The sequence below is a fragment of the Didymella exigua genome, assembly GCF_010094145.1.
Source record: "Didymella exigua CBS 183.55 unplaced genomic scaffold M421scaffold_46, whole genome shotgun sequence".
Classification (NCBI taxonomy): domain Eukaryota; kingdom Fungi; phylum Ascomycota; class Dothideomycetes; order Pleosporales; family Didymellaceae; genus Didymella; species Didymella exigua.
The window spans coordinates 162,089-177,591 of record NW_022984820.1 but is presented as its reverse complement, the minus strand read 5'-3'; the positions used below and the strand labels follow the sequence as shown (position 1 = coordinate 177,591).

The 15,503-nt window shown below is 57.2% G+C and overlaps 4 protein-coding genes across 4 annotated transcripts; 3 read left to right on the top strand and 1 right to left on the bottom strand.

Moving 5' to 3' along the window:
* Positions 1-324: 324 nt before the first annotated feature.
* Positions 325-1,243, top strand: M421DRAFT_74313 (uncharacterized protein; the record flags this gene model as incomplete). The annotated part of the gene is made up of 2 exons (XM_033597027.1): positions 325-850; positions 900-1,243. The coding sequence occupies 2 exons, from the start codon at positions 325-327 to the stop codon at positions 1,241-1,243; spliced, it is 870 nt and encodes a 289-aa protein (XP_033444046.1).
* A 919-nt stretch (positions 1,244-2,162) lies between these two features.
* Positions 2,163-5,158, top strand: M421DRAFT_74472 (N1221-domain-containing protein; the record flags this gene model as incomplete). The annotated part of the gene is made up of 3 exons (XM_033597046.1): positions 2,163-2,672; positions 2,733-4,363; positions 4,408-5,158. The coding sequence occupies 3 exons, from the start codon at positions 2,163-2,165 to the stop codon at positions 5,156-5,158; spliced, it is 2,892 nt and encodes a 963-aa protein (XP_033444045.1).
* A 984-nt stretch (positions 5,159-6,142) lies between these two features.
* M421DRAFT_305914 (uncharacterized protein) lies at positions 6,143-8,991 on the bottom strand. Its single transcript, XM_033589153.1, has 3 exons — positions 8,422-8,991; positions 7,726-7,936; positions 6,143-6,641 (listed from the first exon to the last, which is right to left on the bottom strand). Exons 1-3 carry the CDS (start codon positions 8,671-8,673, stop codon positions 6,367-6,369), a joined length of 738 nt encoding a protein of 245 aa, XP_033444044.1. The 5' UTR covers positions 8,674-8,991; the 3' UTR covers positions 6,143-6,366.
* A 3,153-nt stretch (positions 8,992-12,144) lies between these two features.
* M421DRAFT_32841 (uncharacterized protein) lies at positions 12,145-13,471 on the top strand (the record flags this gene model as incomplete). The annotated part of the gene is made up of 2 exons (XM_033589356.1): positions 12,145-12,614; positions 12,742-13,471. Coding segments are annotated over 2 exons (1,200 nt in total), but the record flags the coding sequence as incomplete, so codon positions are not given.
* Between the last annotated feature and the right edge of the window lie 2,032 nt (positions 13,472-15,503).

The window sequence follows — 15,503 nt, the reverse complement described above, 5'->3', positions numbered from 1 at the left end:
GCCTGCGATTGCTAGAACGCCGACGGTTCGAAGGTGCAGCTGCCCCGCAGTTCTACGTGCACCACAGCCCTTCCGCTGTCAGTCGCATCCGTGTGCCCCTCCATCCCAGCCGACAGCCTACGCAGCTCGATCCTCGAGACGCCTGCGAGCTCTGCCCGACTGCCTGAGCTCTACCCGACTGCCTGAGCTCTAACTGACTGCCTGATCTCTGACTGACTGCCTGAGCTCTGACTGACTGTCTGAGCTCTAACTGACTGCCTGAGCTCAACCTGGCTGCCTGACGGCTTCCTCCTCCCCCACCCCTCTACGCACACCACTGCGAACATGGCAGACATCGCCGGCTACCACACTGACGCCAAGCTGGGCCAGGACCTCCACTCGAACAAACGTAAGCGCGACACACGCGACCAGGGCATGGGCCGAGCTGCTCCCAACATGGGCAGCACCGACTTGACCGACCAGGACACGGCTTTCCACCTCGCCGCACACAACGCCGGTGCCAACGACGACCTGCACCACTTCGACATGGGCAACCAGAACGGGGGCAACTCATCGAGCGTGGGCGACACGGCTGCAGCTGCTCTGGCATATCACCAGATGACGGTGCCACAGGCGACAGAGCTGCAGTTCCAGACACAAGGCACAGGCGGCGACAACTCGTTCAACATGGGCGACCATCAGCAGCAGTCGAGCATGCAGGACTTTAGCCTCGAAGCCCTGAAGGCTGCGACACAGACAGGCCGTCCTGGCCAGCCTGCCAACAGCGACTCGCCGCCCCAGAGTGCGTCACATAAGCCGCAGGTTGGGTCTGATGAGTGGCACAAAGTCAGGCGAGATAATCACAAAGAAGGTGAGAAGGACGCAGACGGCATTGCTTCTGTATCGCTAACGATGTCAAGTCGAACGCCGCCGGCGCGAAACCATCAACGAAGGCATCAACGAGCTTGCAAAGATTGTGCCTGGCTGCGAGAAGAACAAGGGCTCGATCCTGCAGCGCGCAGTGCAGTTCATCACGCAGTTGAAGGAGAACGAGCAGCAGAACATTGAAAAGTGGACGCTCGAGAAGCTGTTGACGGAGCAAGCCATCACGGAGCTCAGCGCCAGCTGCGACAAGTTCAAGGCCGAGTGCCAGCGAGCGTGGGAAGAGGCTCAGATTTACAAACGTGCGTGCGAGAACGCAGGCCTCGTGCCCGAGGAGATCAAGGAGCGAGAAAACAATGGCGAGCCGACGGGGCCAAGCTGACTCTGATCCGCTGCAAGTTTGGAGGAATCTCGCGGGCCAGTGCACTGCGCTGTTCGCCTGTCGTGTTTGTGATGCTGCGTTGTTACTGGGTCGTTGGCTATCAGTATACGATGTTCAGGTATTTTCCTTGTTCGATTCATTTCCGGCGTTCGATTCACTCGGCGTTGCTCGATTCATTCGGCGTTGTTCGATTCACCTCCGGCGTTGCTCAATATCAGCGACGCTTATCACGAGATGTGGGCCATACGTGGTGGACGCAGCATGGGGCGGTCATTTGCGATGCAGGTGCAAGAGCGTTGCGGCTGTACTTGGTAGAAGGTGCGGCTGTAGAGGCTATGGGGGTGTTCTTCTTTCGCCGTGGCTGCATATTATAGCTGGCGCACCAGGGCCGTAGCTCGACGAGTATTCCGGCTCCGCAACAGCCATCTCATCATGTCCATTCTGTCTGCCTGCAGTGATTCACCCCATTACATCATTACGGTGAAGTCGACGCTCTGCGAGGGTGCTCGTTGCAGCCTCATTGGCCAGCCTGCCCTGCCCCACATATGACCAGCACCTCCCTCTGGCACGCTTCCCCTTGATGGCACTCTCCTCGTCCAGATCGCCCGCAGTCGCTCTTTCGCGCCAGGAACGTTTGACCATGGGTCGCCGCTGAAGTGTCCCCCACAGCGGAGGGCACAATCACATCCCCGGCCACCGCACCAACTCCCGCGGCCAAACACTACACACCCACACGGCCCTCGTCGCCATGGAGAACACCGAGCCCGTCGATATGGAGAACACCGAGCCCGTCGATATGGAGAACACCGAGCCCGTCGATATGGAAAATCCCGTGACCGTCGATATGCAGAACACCGTGCCCGTCGATATGGAGAACGCCGTGCCCGTCGAGCCCGTCATCGAAGCCGAACCCGCAGACATGCGCACACCTGACGCCCCGCCCGCGCTGCCCACACGCCCCAGCCTCGCGCGAGGAGTCTCCGTCCCAACGCCGACGCAGCAGCCCCCGACCCAGCCGCCGCTGCACCTACCGCCTCCCGCGCCGCCACAGCAGCCGCCGCCCGATGCGCCCGCCGACGCGCTGGGCCTCGCACAGCCACTCTCCGGCCTGCCCAGGGCAGAGCCGCAGCCGTACGCGTTTGTGTACGATGACGCGGCGAGTCTTGAGGAGGAGCTCGAGGAGTGGTTTTCGTACGCGGTTGAGGAGCAGGCTATGCTTCTGCATGCGCGGGCAAGCTTTGCGGTGGAGTGGGGTCGCTTTGAGCAGAGGGGCTGGGAGGGCGCTGGGCTGCGACGGCATGCAGAGTTTGTGAAGGGGTTGCTGGATGGTGTTGCGACGGGGTTGCTTGACGACAGGCTGAGGGGGTTGGAGGCTTTGGTGTATGTGCTGCTGGGGTGCTGGGATGAGACTGCTGGTTTGGAAAGGGAGGTAAGGGGTCTTGATGAGGAGCGACCCAACGACTATGAGGACGGCCACGGTCTTGACGAGGAGCGGTCCAATGCGTATGAAAAGGACGGCCACGGTCTTGACGAGAAGCGGTCCAATGCCTTCGACAAATCAGCGCGCCAGGTCGACTGGATCCAGCGCAATGTCAGGCTGCTGGCCGACTGCGGCGGCGTGCAGACGCTGGTCGACGTCCTGCGCACGTCTTGCATGCGTGCCTGCGGCCTCATCTCCGAGGACGAACAGCATGAAAGCAAAGAGGCGGAGCGCCGCGAGGTCTGGTGCGCCATGACTGCCGTCTACGTCGTGCTGGAAGTCGCACGCTACCAGGAGAAGAAGGGAGACGGTCTGGGTCTCAGAAGCGCAGTGCTCGACCTCAAGGAACCAGGGCTCCTCATGCTGCTCATCGACATCATCTCGAAACTGCGTTGGGACGAGTCGATCAACCTCCCGCTCAGCAAAGTTGCGCTGCTCCTGTGGAAGGCAATGCTGGTCTGCTTTGGCGGTCTGGCGGAAGCCGACAAGGCAAAAAAGTCCTTCAAGGATCAGGACTTGGATGCAGAGGACGACCGAGGGCAGCCCATCATCACCGCCTCGCCGCTCGATTACCACCTCTTCCGCCAGGAGATCAGCTCCAAGTACCCAGCGTACAACCCGCCCGCGCCCTTGTTCCCTCTCGAGCCCGAGAACAACTCCATCCTCCCGCCGTTGCGCAACCACCCCAACAAAGTCGCGGGCAACCATGTCTTTGGATCGGGTCTCGGGGACACGAATGGAAACACCACCTCCATCCTGCACCAACCTGTGCACATTGCGACACCTGCGCCTTCGCCCCCGCCCTCACCAGCAGGGCCCGGTGGCAAAGGCGGCAAGAAGCAGAACTACCAGACGAACCAGATGTTTCCCTTCCTGTACCCGCCGCTCGACGAGTCCAGCAACAACCTCGGGGGCAAGGGATCCACGGACCTGCAGGACATGCTCGTTGGACGCAAGTGGGAGGGCTCCGATATCCCAGCCTCCATCCTCGAAGCGGCCGAGCTGTTTGCAAAGCGCATGAAGGCCACACGCGCCATGAAGCAGCTGTGGGAGGAGCGCGTGGCGTTTATGAAGTACGAACGTGGCTGGTCCGGCCCAGACGACAATCCTGACGTTGACGAGCTCTCGCTCGAGCCCAAAAACGACGCGCCTGCCAAGGAGAAGCCGGCTGCCGGGAGCATCGAGGAGAGAATGGGTCTGGTTGAGGACTTTTACCAAAAGTCGCTGTCCAGCTTGCAGTCGCTGATCATCGTGCTGATCAAGGCGATCCTGGCACACGTCACCGCTCTTGTCACACAGTCGAGCGGCGCGAATGGGCTGCAGAGCGGCTTCCAGTACAACGACAACGTCAACGGAGCCTCCTCGCAGAGGCCTGAGACGAATGGTGTCAATGGCCACAGCAACACGCCCGCGACAAATGAGGAACTGGATGCCATGCGCACTCAGGAGGTTCTGGACAAGGCGGTGACGGGCACGCTCATGCTGATCCTGAAGTGGTTCAAGGTTTCGCACATACTGAAGTTCGAGTACATCGCGCAGCTGCTCGTCGACTCGAGCTACGTCCCTCTGATCCTCAAGCTGCTGCAGCTGCAGGAGATTGAGAAGATTGTCAACTTCAAGAGCGAGCAGGAGGAGCTCAAGTACGTTTGCTAACTTCTGCTGTCATACTTTGCTAACGATCCAGTTTCTTCAACTTCTGCAGATCGCACTCGCGCAACAAGCCCCCAGAAGACACCACCACCTCCGAAGCCAGTCTCGAGCACGACTCGGACTCGGACGACGCCGCGCCTCCGCCCATCCGCCTCACACGCAACGATTCCACCGACAGCGGCGCCGAGCCGTTCATGTCCTCGCTCCCGCAGCCGCCCGAAGTCGACGAGCTCGGCTTCCCGACCAGCGAGCTCCCTTCGGAGCCCATCACGACGTACTCGTGGCGCGCCTTCTTCACCAGCATAAATTACATGCGCATCATGCAGAAGATGTGTAAGAACAAGGCGCACCGCAACCTGATGCTCGTCAGCTACAAGAGCAGCCAGTTCCTGCGCAAAAGTCTCAAGGTCCCGCAGCCGCAGCTGCGCCTCTACACGTTGAAACTGTTCAAGAACCAGGTCCCGTACTGCGGCCGCAAGTGGCGCCAGAGCAACATGCGCGTCATCACCGCCGTGTATCTTCACTGCAGACCGGAGCTGCGAGACGACTGGCTCGCGGGGAGCGATGTCGATGCCGAGGTCGATGAGAGCGTGCCGCTCGAGCAGGCGCTGAGGAGCCTGACGCATTGGTATCATCTCAAACGCTACCCGGAGAGTCTGGGCGCGCGGCCCGGCGTGCTCATGCAGGATCTGGATTTCTTCCGGCTCGAGCTCGAGAAGATGGATTGGGCGGGCGCGTTGGAGGGCGAGGACGAGTGGCTGGGGGGCGAAGGCGAGGGTTGGTGATGTTCCAATCCCTCCTCGCAAACTCTTTCCCGTGTCGTCTGCCCGCGGAGCGTGCTTATTGACCGTGCGACAGCTCAAGTCGATTGGAGCGGTGGCGAGGATGAGCGCGCGCGCTGGATCGCGGGCCCAAGGCGCAGCTCGCGCAAGAGAGAGCCCCGGCCGTACGCAAAGGTTACTCGCGCCCCCGATCGATCGCACTCTGTGCCGCTGAAGCGTCGGTCCTGGACCGCTTCGTCCAGCAGATTCCGTCGCAGAAAGGAGCGCACGGATATCCACGCCGTGCTCGAGCAGCTCGTTATTGCGTCGCACCGCGAGGACAGCGATAGCGATAGCGGGAGTGATACGGATGGTGCCCGTGATGGGCGGGGTGAGGAGAATGGGGATGCTGAGGCGATGTTTGATGGGAAGGGGATGAGGGCGTTGAGCAGGGAGCGGATGAGGATGAGGGTGGGTTATAGATGATGGTCTGTTGGCACGATGGATGGTGTTCTGTCGGCAGGTAGAGGTAGAGGATAGATACTCTTGGCGAGTTGTTCGCTTGATTCGATGGTTTTGGTGGTGGGTGGTGTGTGGTGTTTGCGTGCTCTGCACCACGGCGTCTACGCTGAAGCTGGTCCTGATGCAGATGCCAATGCAGACATGCTCACGACAAGACAGCGCCGGGTATCACGCGCTGCACCGACCCTTCAGAGCTCAAGCCCGCGTCGTACGGGTTTCAAGCGCCACTGCCCGCCGTTCGCGATGCTGCCAACTGACCTAACCATGGACGAGTTTCACGAGACCGATGACGCGGGTGTTGCTCTCGAAGCCTCCCCTCTGTAAGTGCTGCGAGGTACAAGATCGGGCGGCATGGTGAGTGTGCGTTCGTAATTGCGTGGCCGTGGTGGTTGAAGTGGTGAATACAAGGTGGAGGCAGCTACGATTACATTCTACTTGCAACGACGCAACGCAACGCTCTCGCACGTGTCCCACGCTCTGCCGACGGAAGGCCACCCTTAGAATCTACAGGCTTGTGGTAACACCACTAGTGTCTCAAAGTCCGCGTGCGTTGGTATGGGAGACGGTAACGCGAGGGACTATGCTCTTTGTGTGACTCGAGTCGATGTTTGAGGACAGACGACTTTCAAGTGCGGGCGGGCTCTCACAAACGACCTTGACTCTGCCTGTCCCTTGGAGTTCGACCCCTCGCTCAGACCACGGTGTGCCACTCACAGCTCTTCGAGATTCTCATCGAACTCGTCCAAGACGGGGAAGTCTCCCGCCTCGCAGCGCTCCGGCCTGACAAACACGCCGCAGTTGCTACCGCACTCAAAGTATCGCTTGCCCTTGACACTTCCGTCGTTCTTGCCAGTCGGTTCGTCGAGCGTGACGCCCACCCAAGCTCCAATGCCAGGGATCTCCGGGACGAGACCGGTGTAGCTCACTGTGCCTCTTCGTGCATCAGACTCAGGGAGCAGGCGGATGCGGCCGCCCACAACAAGACCTGTCTATGAGTTAACGGCTAGTTCTGCGATGATGATGGTGATGTAAATGATGAGTGCTAGTAACGTGGCGAGGATGTGCATAGGCAAAGGCGCTGCAGGGTACGGGACGTTAAATCAGGCGCTTCGAACACACGAGCAGTCGTTCGTTGCTTGACTGAGTGTGACAGGTCGCATGTGCATCGTTCACACCGGTTGCGCGTACATGCGATATCTCTAGTGAGGCTGCTGAGCGGACGGGGGTGCGGGCCACGGCAGGGTTTGCGCTTAACTTGCTGCCCCAAACGACATTCGTTTGCAAAGTTCAAGTACCACTGGGGCCTAAGGACGTTGACGAGGCCGCAGAGACATGACGCTTGTTGATGAGACTCTGACCGTGCTTGCTACGCCACCCGTGCACCAAGGCAGAGGACGCCCAGTTCGGCACGCTTTTGACTCTATTACACGTCCAAGACCTTGTACGGACTGAAGTAGAGAGGATGTGTGGCGCCAATGTAGATGACAAGTAATGTTGGCAAGTCCAGGATAAGGCGTTGCTGACGTCGGCGATTGGTCCCGGCAGAGCGGATGATACAACGCGATCTTGGAAGCGGGATTCCTCGCTGACGGATCTCCATTCTGGGTGCAAATCTCGAAGTCTGACAGTGTCCAGAGAAAGGACTCAGCATTGGTGGATGCGCTTCGCGGTACTTCCTGCACCATTCTGTGTGTGATCTCAAGCCGGGTGGGCATGCAAGGCGCTTGAAAAGGGAATTCTCTTGTGACATTAACGGCGTGCCTGTCGTTATGAAGCCTCATTGGGCTTGACGGCGTTTTTTCGCCTGCTGCGTCTGCGCGAGAGATTGAAGGATGAGACATCGCGTGTCTTTCAACAGTGTGGAGGAGTCATTTGGGCGTTGAGAATGACGTTGAACCTCTGTTTCATTACCTGAGGAAGGAGGTGCTTGATACTTGTCCGTGATGCTAGACGGCTGTATCCCCATGAAAGCAGTGCATAGTCGCTTCTGCAAACGCGCAAAGTGCCGCGAGTGGGCAGAAAGGTGCGTGTGGACAAGGTGTAAAACATAATAGGAATGTACTGCTTACCTCTCTCCTCTACTTCACGTTCAGAAGCGAGAATCTTCTGCTGCTCTATGCTGGGCGCGTCTGGATCAAAGCGACCGAGCTTCTGGGCTCTTTTCCAGGCAAGCACACTATCAGTCCGAGTCTCGTACTCGGCCGCAGGCATCACATATTTGTCGACAGCGGATAGATCCGAGAAATCTGTTCGGGCCGCCGGTGGCCGCGTATCGACAACCTAGAGCTGTGCATTAGTACATTACACGCCTATCTGTAGCAACTCGTTGACGCGAAATGTTGAAGAAAGTCGTTAGGGTATAGCCCTGATACAAACGAGACAGCGTCTCGATGGAAATGGCTCAGGGCGAAAAAGCAACGACAGACGTGAGATGGTTGTTGCCAATGGCACCCCACGTTCTAGCCGACTCGCGGCGTGACAATGCAGTGAACTACGGCTTATTTCGAGGCTGATGAGGGGCAAGGTGGGGGCATGCGTTCCATGCAGGCAAGAGATGTTCGTAACAAGCCTCAGGTATATGGCCGGGCCAGCAAATAGCGGCCTGAAGCAGCATATCGACTAGCGCATGAGGAACGTCCGCGCAGCTGCACTGAGACAAGTGATATGTGGCAGCTGGAGAGAGGCCAATAATTGTTGGCCGGAGAGAACGGAAAACCACAGCTGGCATTGCTGAGAACAGGAGAAACGGAGATGAACACACTTACAGCTATCTCAGCATAGGGCTGCAGAGGGAACTGCGCCAGGCACGTTTGTTCCTCATCTACGGCGCTGATTGGTACAGCATCTTGGGAGCCAACTCGAAGAGACAGTTGTTGACTGCTTGCTGGCACTCCAGTAATCGGTTCCAGTCGGCTCTTCAGGTGGGCAATGCTCCACGACGGCGATATGCGGCGTTCAGAGGATGAGTTGGGTGAACTGATGAGAAGCGGCACATCCGCCGCGCTTTGGAGTGACATATTGGATCGTGGGAGGCGGACAGTGACAAACTAGTGGGGTAGGCAGGCGTCAGGTCACGATGTGGTTTCGGTTTGCTGGCGTGGAGGTGGGAGTGCAGTAGCTGCAGCGCCAGCAGCGGTAGAAATATCAAAAGGCAAGCGCGGTTCTGTCGCCAACGCAGCACCTGCTGTCACGAAGTGGGCAAGCACGCTTCAGCCCACGTACATCTCCGCAAATCGCGGCTAACAATGTCGGCGAGCTCACTCTCGAAGAACAATCTACGAGACAATGTACATCCGTCTTTACACACAGGTTACACATCAGCCGCATCGAATGCAAAAGGAACGCTAAGCGAGTGCCAAGCTTGTAGTTCGCGTTAGATGTGGGTGAAAGTCGGTGGTGACATTCAGACGGGAGTTGCAACAACAACGCCACCCTGCTTACCCCACGCGCTGCTTTTCGTGGCTTGGTTCATCGAGGAAATAGTAAAGTCGGTTTCATGAAGCGTTGATAACATCCTTTACGTGTCGAAATCGCCGACCGTGGCGTGTTTCGCCCTTGACGCCTGAGGAGCTTGTTTTAGGCCAGCAGCAGCTCGAGCTTCACAGGGTGCTCGCCCGAAACCATCCGCTCGTCAGCCAAGTCCGATGCAGTTGCTGCTAACGACAAGCTGCTCTTCCTTTGACCCACTGCTCGCGATGGTCTGTTGCCGCCATTGTCCGGTGTGTGTGGTGGACCTGAGTCGAACATAAACTCGCCGCGAACACCTGCTTTACTGGATTCGCCGGTCCTCTGGCCAATCAAAGAGAGCCTTCACCGCTCCGTCTCCAGATGACAGCCAACTCCAAAAATACCGGAATCCAAGACTGCGCCAGAGTGCCCACACTGCTTCGTGCTCAGCTTGATGGATTGTTCCGCTGGATGGCCGCCAACTGGCAATGCTTCTCATCTGCATTAGGTCAAGCAGCCGAAGCGTTCGACAGCCAGTCAGGCACTGAGTGCGAGGGCTGTGTGACACGCAAGCAACCGCCCGTGAAAGTGGCTCCTAATTCAGCAGTCGATGCTGTCGAGACGGCGCAGCTACGGCCGGGGTCTGGGAAGAGTCTGGTTGTCATGCCGCAGACAAATTGTAAAACGCACTGTGGGGGGTCCTTTCATCATGTCAAGGCGCGCTTCGCCGCCAGCCCTCTTATTCATCAGGCGTGGAGAGCGCACGGAACACTTGTTCACTCAAACCGGGCTAATGCACCTCGGCCTTTTGGGTCCGGCAGCCCTGCCACTTCGAACTGATTCATCAAACGTCGGCTTCGGGCAGCACTCACCGCCATGTCCATCATTACGAAGCCTCGACTGCCTGCACTGTGTGGTGTAGTACTCGGCCAAGCGGCACGTCCAACTATAAATGCCGCTAGAGACTGGCTACAGCGAAAGTATCAGAGCTGGCTCGACAAAGCCTGACAACACCAGGCTTAGGCACAATAACGTGGACTGTGCAGGACAGCACAGAGCTTGCTGCGCCGCAGTTCGCCTGAGGCATGTCTCACGTGGGCGCGGTAGTACAGGTCGACAAAGTCAGCCTAGCCTCGTAACGGCCTGGCCCGGAGCTACACAAAGACTCCAAACATGTGCAGCATCTTAGAACGCCATCGAAAGCTAAATGTTACGGCCATCACTCGGCAGTTCATCGCAGTTCACCGCTTGTCTGGTCCGAAGTGACGCCAACCGTTGACATGATGGACATGGACACCCATTATGGAGTGCTTTAGCGAGCATGAACAGCAAAAGCAAGTGTTCAACCCCTTTCACCCTGTTAGCACAAATACATCAGCAGCTGCACCGCCAGAATGAGGTCAGCGTTCGCGATGCTAACATGCGTTTGCTACCGCGGCCTCTGGCGTGCCAGATTACCGTAGGGCGGACGAAGGATGCTTGCAGATCTTGTTCGCGGCGCCAGGTCATCGCGCTTCTGCATTTCCGGACGTGGCCCTTGACTTTGACGTCCGACATCCCTGAGTATGTTCACCGCCATCTTATGCCTGATTCGCTGCCCCTTCCTGGCGACCCGTTCCATTATGCTCTGGTGATCGTGAGAGCTCCCCTGTTGTTGCCAGCGCTACAGACGCTGCAGTCTCGGTGCGCATTGAGGCCTGACGAAGAAGGGCATGGTTCGGGCTCAAGCCTACGAGTAAGGCTAGAATCAGTGACGAGGGGAACATGAACTAGATCTTCAGATGCGTTGTCGTCGAAGTAGGGGTACGTCACCGCCTTTATCCACGCTCGACCGGAGGGACAGGATCTGCTTTTTCGTTACACTTGCGTTTGCAGATTGCCGTTCAAATCATTTCTTTTGATACTCGCTAGAACCCCGGCAGACATGCTTCCTCAGATCATCAGTGCAGGCTCGATGTGGTCTGTGGGTCGAAGTGGCGCCGCCAAAGCCAACGGATAGCGCCAAAGTAGTCAGTGTCAAGTCAGAAACGTACATCTTAATCCCAGGCCCCCGGATCCCTACCGCTATGGGCAGTGAGGCGGCTCTGAGCCCAAGGGATGCATGTCTTCGTATTACACTCGACGCTAACTCCCTCTACTCAAACATCCATGCCTACCCTGGTACTTCGACCCTACTGACCTATCCTCCACTCTCGCCGGCCTGCATGCATTTTGCACCTCGACGGTTTTTTTTCACCATTAACTGCTCTGCAAAACCGGTGGCTAAGCGCGATTGTCATTCTCGGACCCATTGGTCGGCCTGTTTCACGCCCCTGCCCAATCGACCTGGATCCTCTGCTCAGTAGCCCGACTTGAGCGACCAGTAAGGACTTGTATCTTCGTGGGTACCTCACCACTGGTCACCTTAGCCTACATCGGCATATCTAGCTCCATCTAGAGTCTTGTCACCTCACAACAGACTCAGCTTCACCTTCATCGACAGTCAGCAATCCTCCGACATTTCATCTCGCCATTGTGGTATTCCGACACCTAGACGATCTCGCTGATACGACTGGATACCCCACCCGGATTGACCGCCGATCCAGCAGAAACGCCCCATTGCTGCCTCAGCACTGCCACCTTCCCTAATCATCAGCCCTGCTTTTCATCGAAGAGCTCATCTCTGCCAGGACTGCAACAAGGCCCGGTCTAAAAGAAAGCATCGATCGTCGTCAGGTGATCATCTTGCATTCCTCTAGCAGTCTCGCGAGCTCCTGCAGTCACTGAGCTTGAGATTGGCGAACTCAACCTGATCGAGCCAGTCCCCCAGTACATGGCCTTGCCGTAAGCCAGTACCTTCTCAAAGCATGGATATCAACCTCCTCCTCGAGCCCCGTGGCTCCGAATCACCCGCAAGCAAGAAGAGCCCACTCTCAGTGGTTTCCAACTCCGCTGCGGCAAGAACATACACAGCAGCTCCTTCGGCTTACACTACATCTCCCGCACATGTTGCATCACCCGCGTATGCTAATGGGTCACCCTCGTACGTAATATCATCACCATACGGTCCAACCCCAGGCTACCCAGCTCCGGCGCGAACGTCAGCTCCTTCGGCATCAGCAACGATGCTGGGCGGGCCTGTTCTACCAGCTATCTCCGAGCTCCAGCGACACCCAGACCCCTCCTCTCATCCTCAGTTTCGCCCATTGTACACTGGACCCCCTGGCCCCGGTCCTGGTCACCATGGTCCACCTGGCTCAAATCGATCGCCTCCTCACCAGGTCATAAAGCGACAAGCTTCCCAAACGCCCCTTGCGGATGAGAGCCCCGCCAAGAAGCAGTCGAAATGGACGCCAGAAGAAGATAATCTCACCATCGAACTGCGAGGCCAAGGCATGAAGTGGGACGACATTGCGAAGCGTCTTCCTGGAAGAAGCTCCATCTCCTGTCGACTACGCTACCAGAACTACCTGGAGAAGCGAGCTATCTGGGACGAGGAGAAGAAGAACAAGCTTGCGCGACTTTACGCTCGGTACGTACACCGCGCTACACCTGGAATTTTGGTCACTTGTCCATCCATCAACGAGATTCATTGTGTTGCTGTGCTGTCTTCCAGATGACGGCATCGTGTTCTTGATTGTGTACTAACGACGTTCTAGCTTCAAGGATCAGATGTGGCAGAAGGTGGCCACTGAGATGGGTATCCCTTGGCGATCGGCCGAATCCATGCACTGGCAACTAGGAGAGCAAGAGATGAGCGCACGTGCGAACGCTCCAGTTTTCCAGCTTCATCCTTCCGCGACATCGAACGGCTCCCCTTCGCAGAGCAACGCTGTGCCCGCACAAGCACCGACCCCTACCTCGCACGGCTTCACTCCCGCAAACGCCGCGCCGTTGATGCCTACTCCTCCCCCAGTACCTGCACAGCAATATCAGGTCACTGCCCAGCCCCACCAACAAGGACCGATTCACGCCTTCCACCAGCGCACCGACAGCGGATCGAGCCAAGGCCGACGCAGGAACGACTCCTTCAGCCGCCGACGCGCAAACACACTGTCGAGATCCAGCGTCCCGCCACAACTCAGCCAGCCTCTACCACAAATCCATCCAGCTTCTGCGGAAGACTTGGTCAGTGGAGCAAGGACAGCTCCTGCGCCAAGTATCCAGTCAGACATCAAGCGCGAGGGGTTCAGCTATATAGAGCCGTACCAGAAGCGGTGGGAAGGTGGTACTACGGGTCCAACCCCATCAGATTTAGACACATGCAGCCAGGGGGGCAAGAGTCCAGACAGACAGTCGCAGCGCAGTGCAACGGGAAGCATCAAGAGTTTCAAACGCGAGTCTGGAGACTTCGAGCGGCCGGCGACCACTGCACTGCCTTCGCCGCCTGTCCCTGTCGCTCCTTGAGCCTGTAGTCACTTGATCTACGGTCGCAGAGACTGCTCTCGAGCCACGCTCTGCAAGGCCTAGTACATCATTCTACGTATACATGGGCGGCCTGGCACCGACTAGAGTTGGTGTTACGGTACGCTTGCAGCTTGTCTGCACCGCATTCTGACGTTTCAAGACATTGCAATACACACATCGAAATGAAAACAACATCATGGGAGCATAGATGGGTCAAGATGGTTTCGCACACATTCTTCAGCGGCAATGGTTGTGGCATTTAGCATGGTAAGGTTTGCTCTTCGCTTCGGTCGTCCTTTCATCTTATACTGCTTTGGTTCAAACATCATAGCGTTGGAATTTCTTGGGTCAGAATCATTATTCGCCTGTTCTTGCATGTTTAAACACATATCTGGCGGTTACGATTGGGCATTTGGGTCTTGGATTCAAAGAATTTCTCATTCCACAACTCAACTTCATCAGCATTTCTCACAAACGGTTGCGGCATAGCGTGGCGAGGATACCTACATTGTACTTTCAACCAAGCATCAGCCTGTCGGTTTCTTGAGCATAGCGAAGCGTCTCTGCGTCATTGCATCGCGCTGCGCCAGCGCAGAGACACCAGCATAGAATACCAGCTTCTTTCATCTCCGAATCCAGTCCCCCTCTACCGACCTCCCGAACTTGCAACTTTGCTGCTGCCCAAGCAAGCAAACCCATGTCTGAGCTCGTGGCGGTGTACAGCGGGTTCTTTTGCGACTCGCTTGGAAGCCTCATTTACCCCAGATGATCGCTTGTGATGACGTACTAACGAGAGGCTTGCAGTTTGTCGGTGAACTTCCGACTACGTGTCTATCTGCAAGCCGCGCTGTCAATTCCTTAGAGCTGAATTATTTCTGGTGTGGTTGCTGAGCTGTTCGCACAGCCACACACCTCACAATCAGCCGTCTTTGACTCACGTGGAATTCTGCATGAACTTCGCCTGCGCCCAACATCCTTTGGCCATTTCCGCGTGCCAACATGACAGCGCAGACCGGTTTGTGTCGTTGCCTGGCTCCGCAGAAACGAAATTACATGGGTGTTCGGCGCTCGCAGTTCGGTCCTATCGATGCCATGGTGCGGCGAGTAGAGCACTCGAGCTTACGTTCGAGAATATTCCCTCGAACGTTAGGTGTAAGGCTGGAACTATGGCATCAAGAGGTGTTTTGGGGCCATCCCTGCTGCGACTCTCCTCGCTGACGGCCATGCTCCGGTGCCCATTATTGACCACTTGTTGTGTTCGAAGAGTCATGCGTCGAATCTCGCCTGCCGCTCTTCGCGGCAGCGAACGGGTGCTCATCCTGGCAGATATTCGGCATTGACGTTCATGCTGGCTCTAGCAGGGCCAAAAGAAAAGCCGGCGACAGCTGACACGAACGAGTCCTTACCGGGCCTATTCTCCGAATTGAATCCTTATTCCGGGGTTGCATGGCTGCGAACATGTTCAAACATGCATGGTCAAACGCACTGTCTCCGGCGATCAACTTTCTTCGAGAAGGGCTTCCCGTGCACCACCTGTTCGCCAACACGAATCATGACATCTGATACACGGTCTTGTGCCAGGCCGCCTTGTCGCAGTGTCATCTGTCCGATGAGGCCTGGCCGCCCTGCAATGTCCTTTGCTCGATCTGCCGGGATCGCTGCCTCGGGCGAAACACCGCCGTTATCTGGCACACACCACGAACTACTATCCCTGATGACCTGAGAACCATGGATCACGATGCAACCCTTTCAACTTTCTTCCTGCCCAAACGAGCGCTGACACCGAGCTAGCAACGGAGAAGAAGGCCAAAAGTATTCCACAAGCCTTCGATCGTCGTCTACCGTGCGCCGGGATAAGAGGGTAGGTGCGCTGACGTGACAGAAGCAGCGATTCGCCTTGCACGACAATACGACAATGTGGAAACGAGCATTGATTCCAGGAAACGATGGTCGCTGTCAACGCGGCTTGGCTTGGCGATCGAGGTGTTCGCATGGTGGCGAGCCCAAGCAGCAC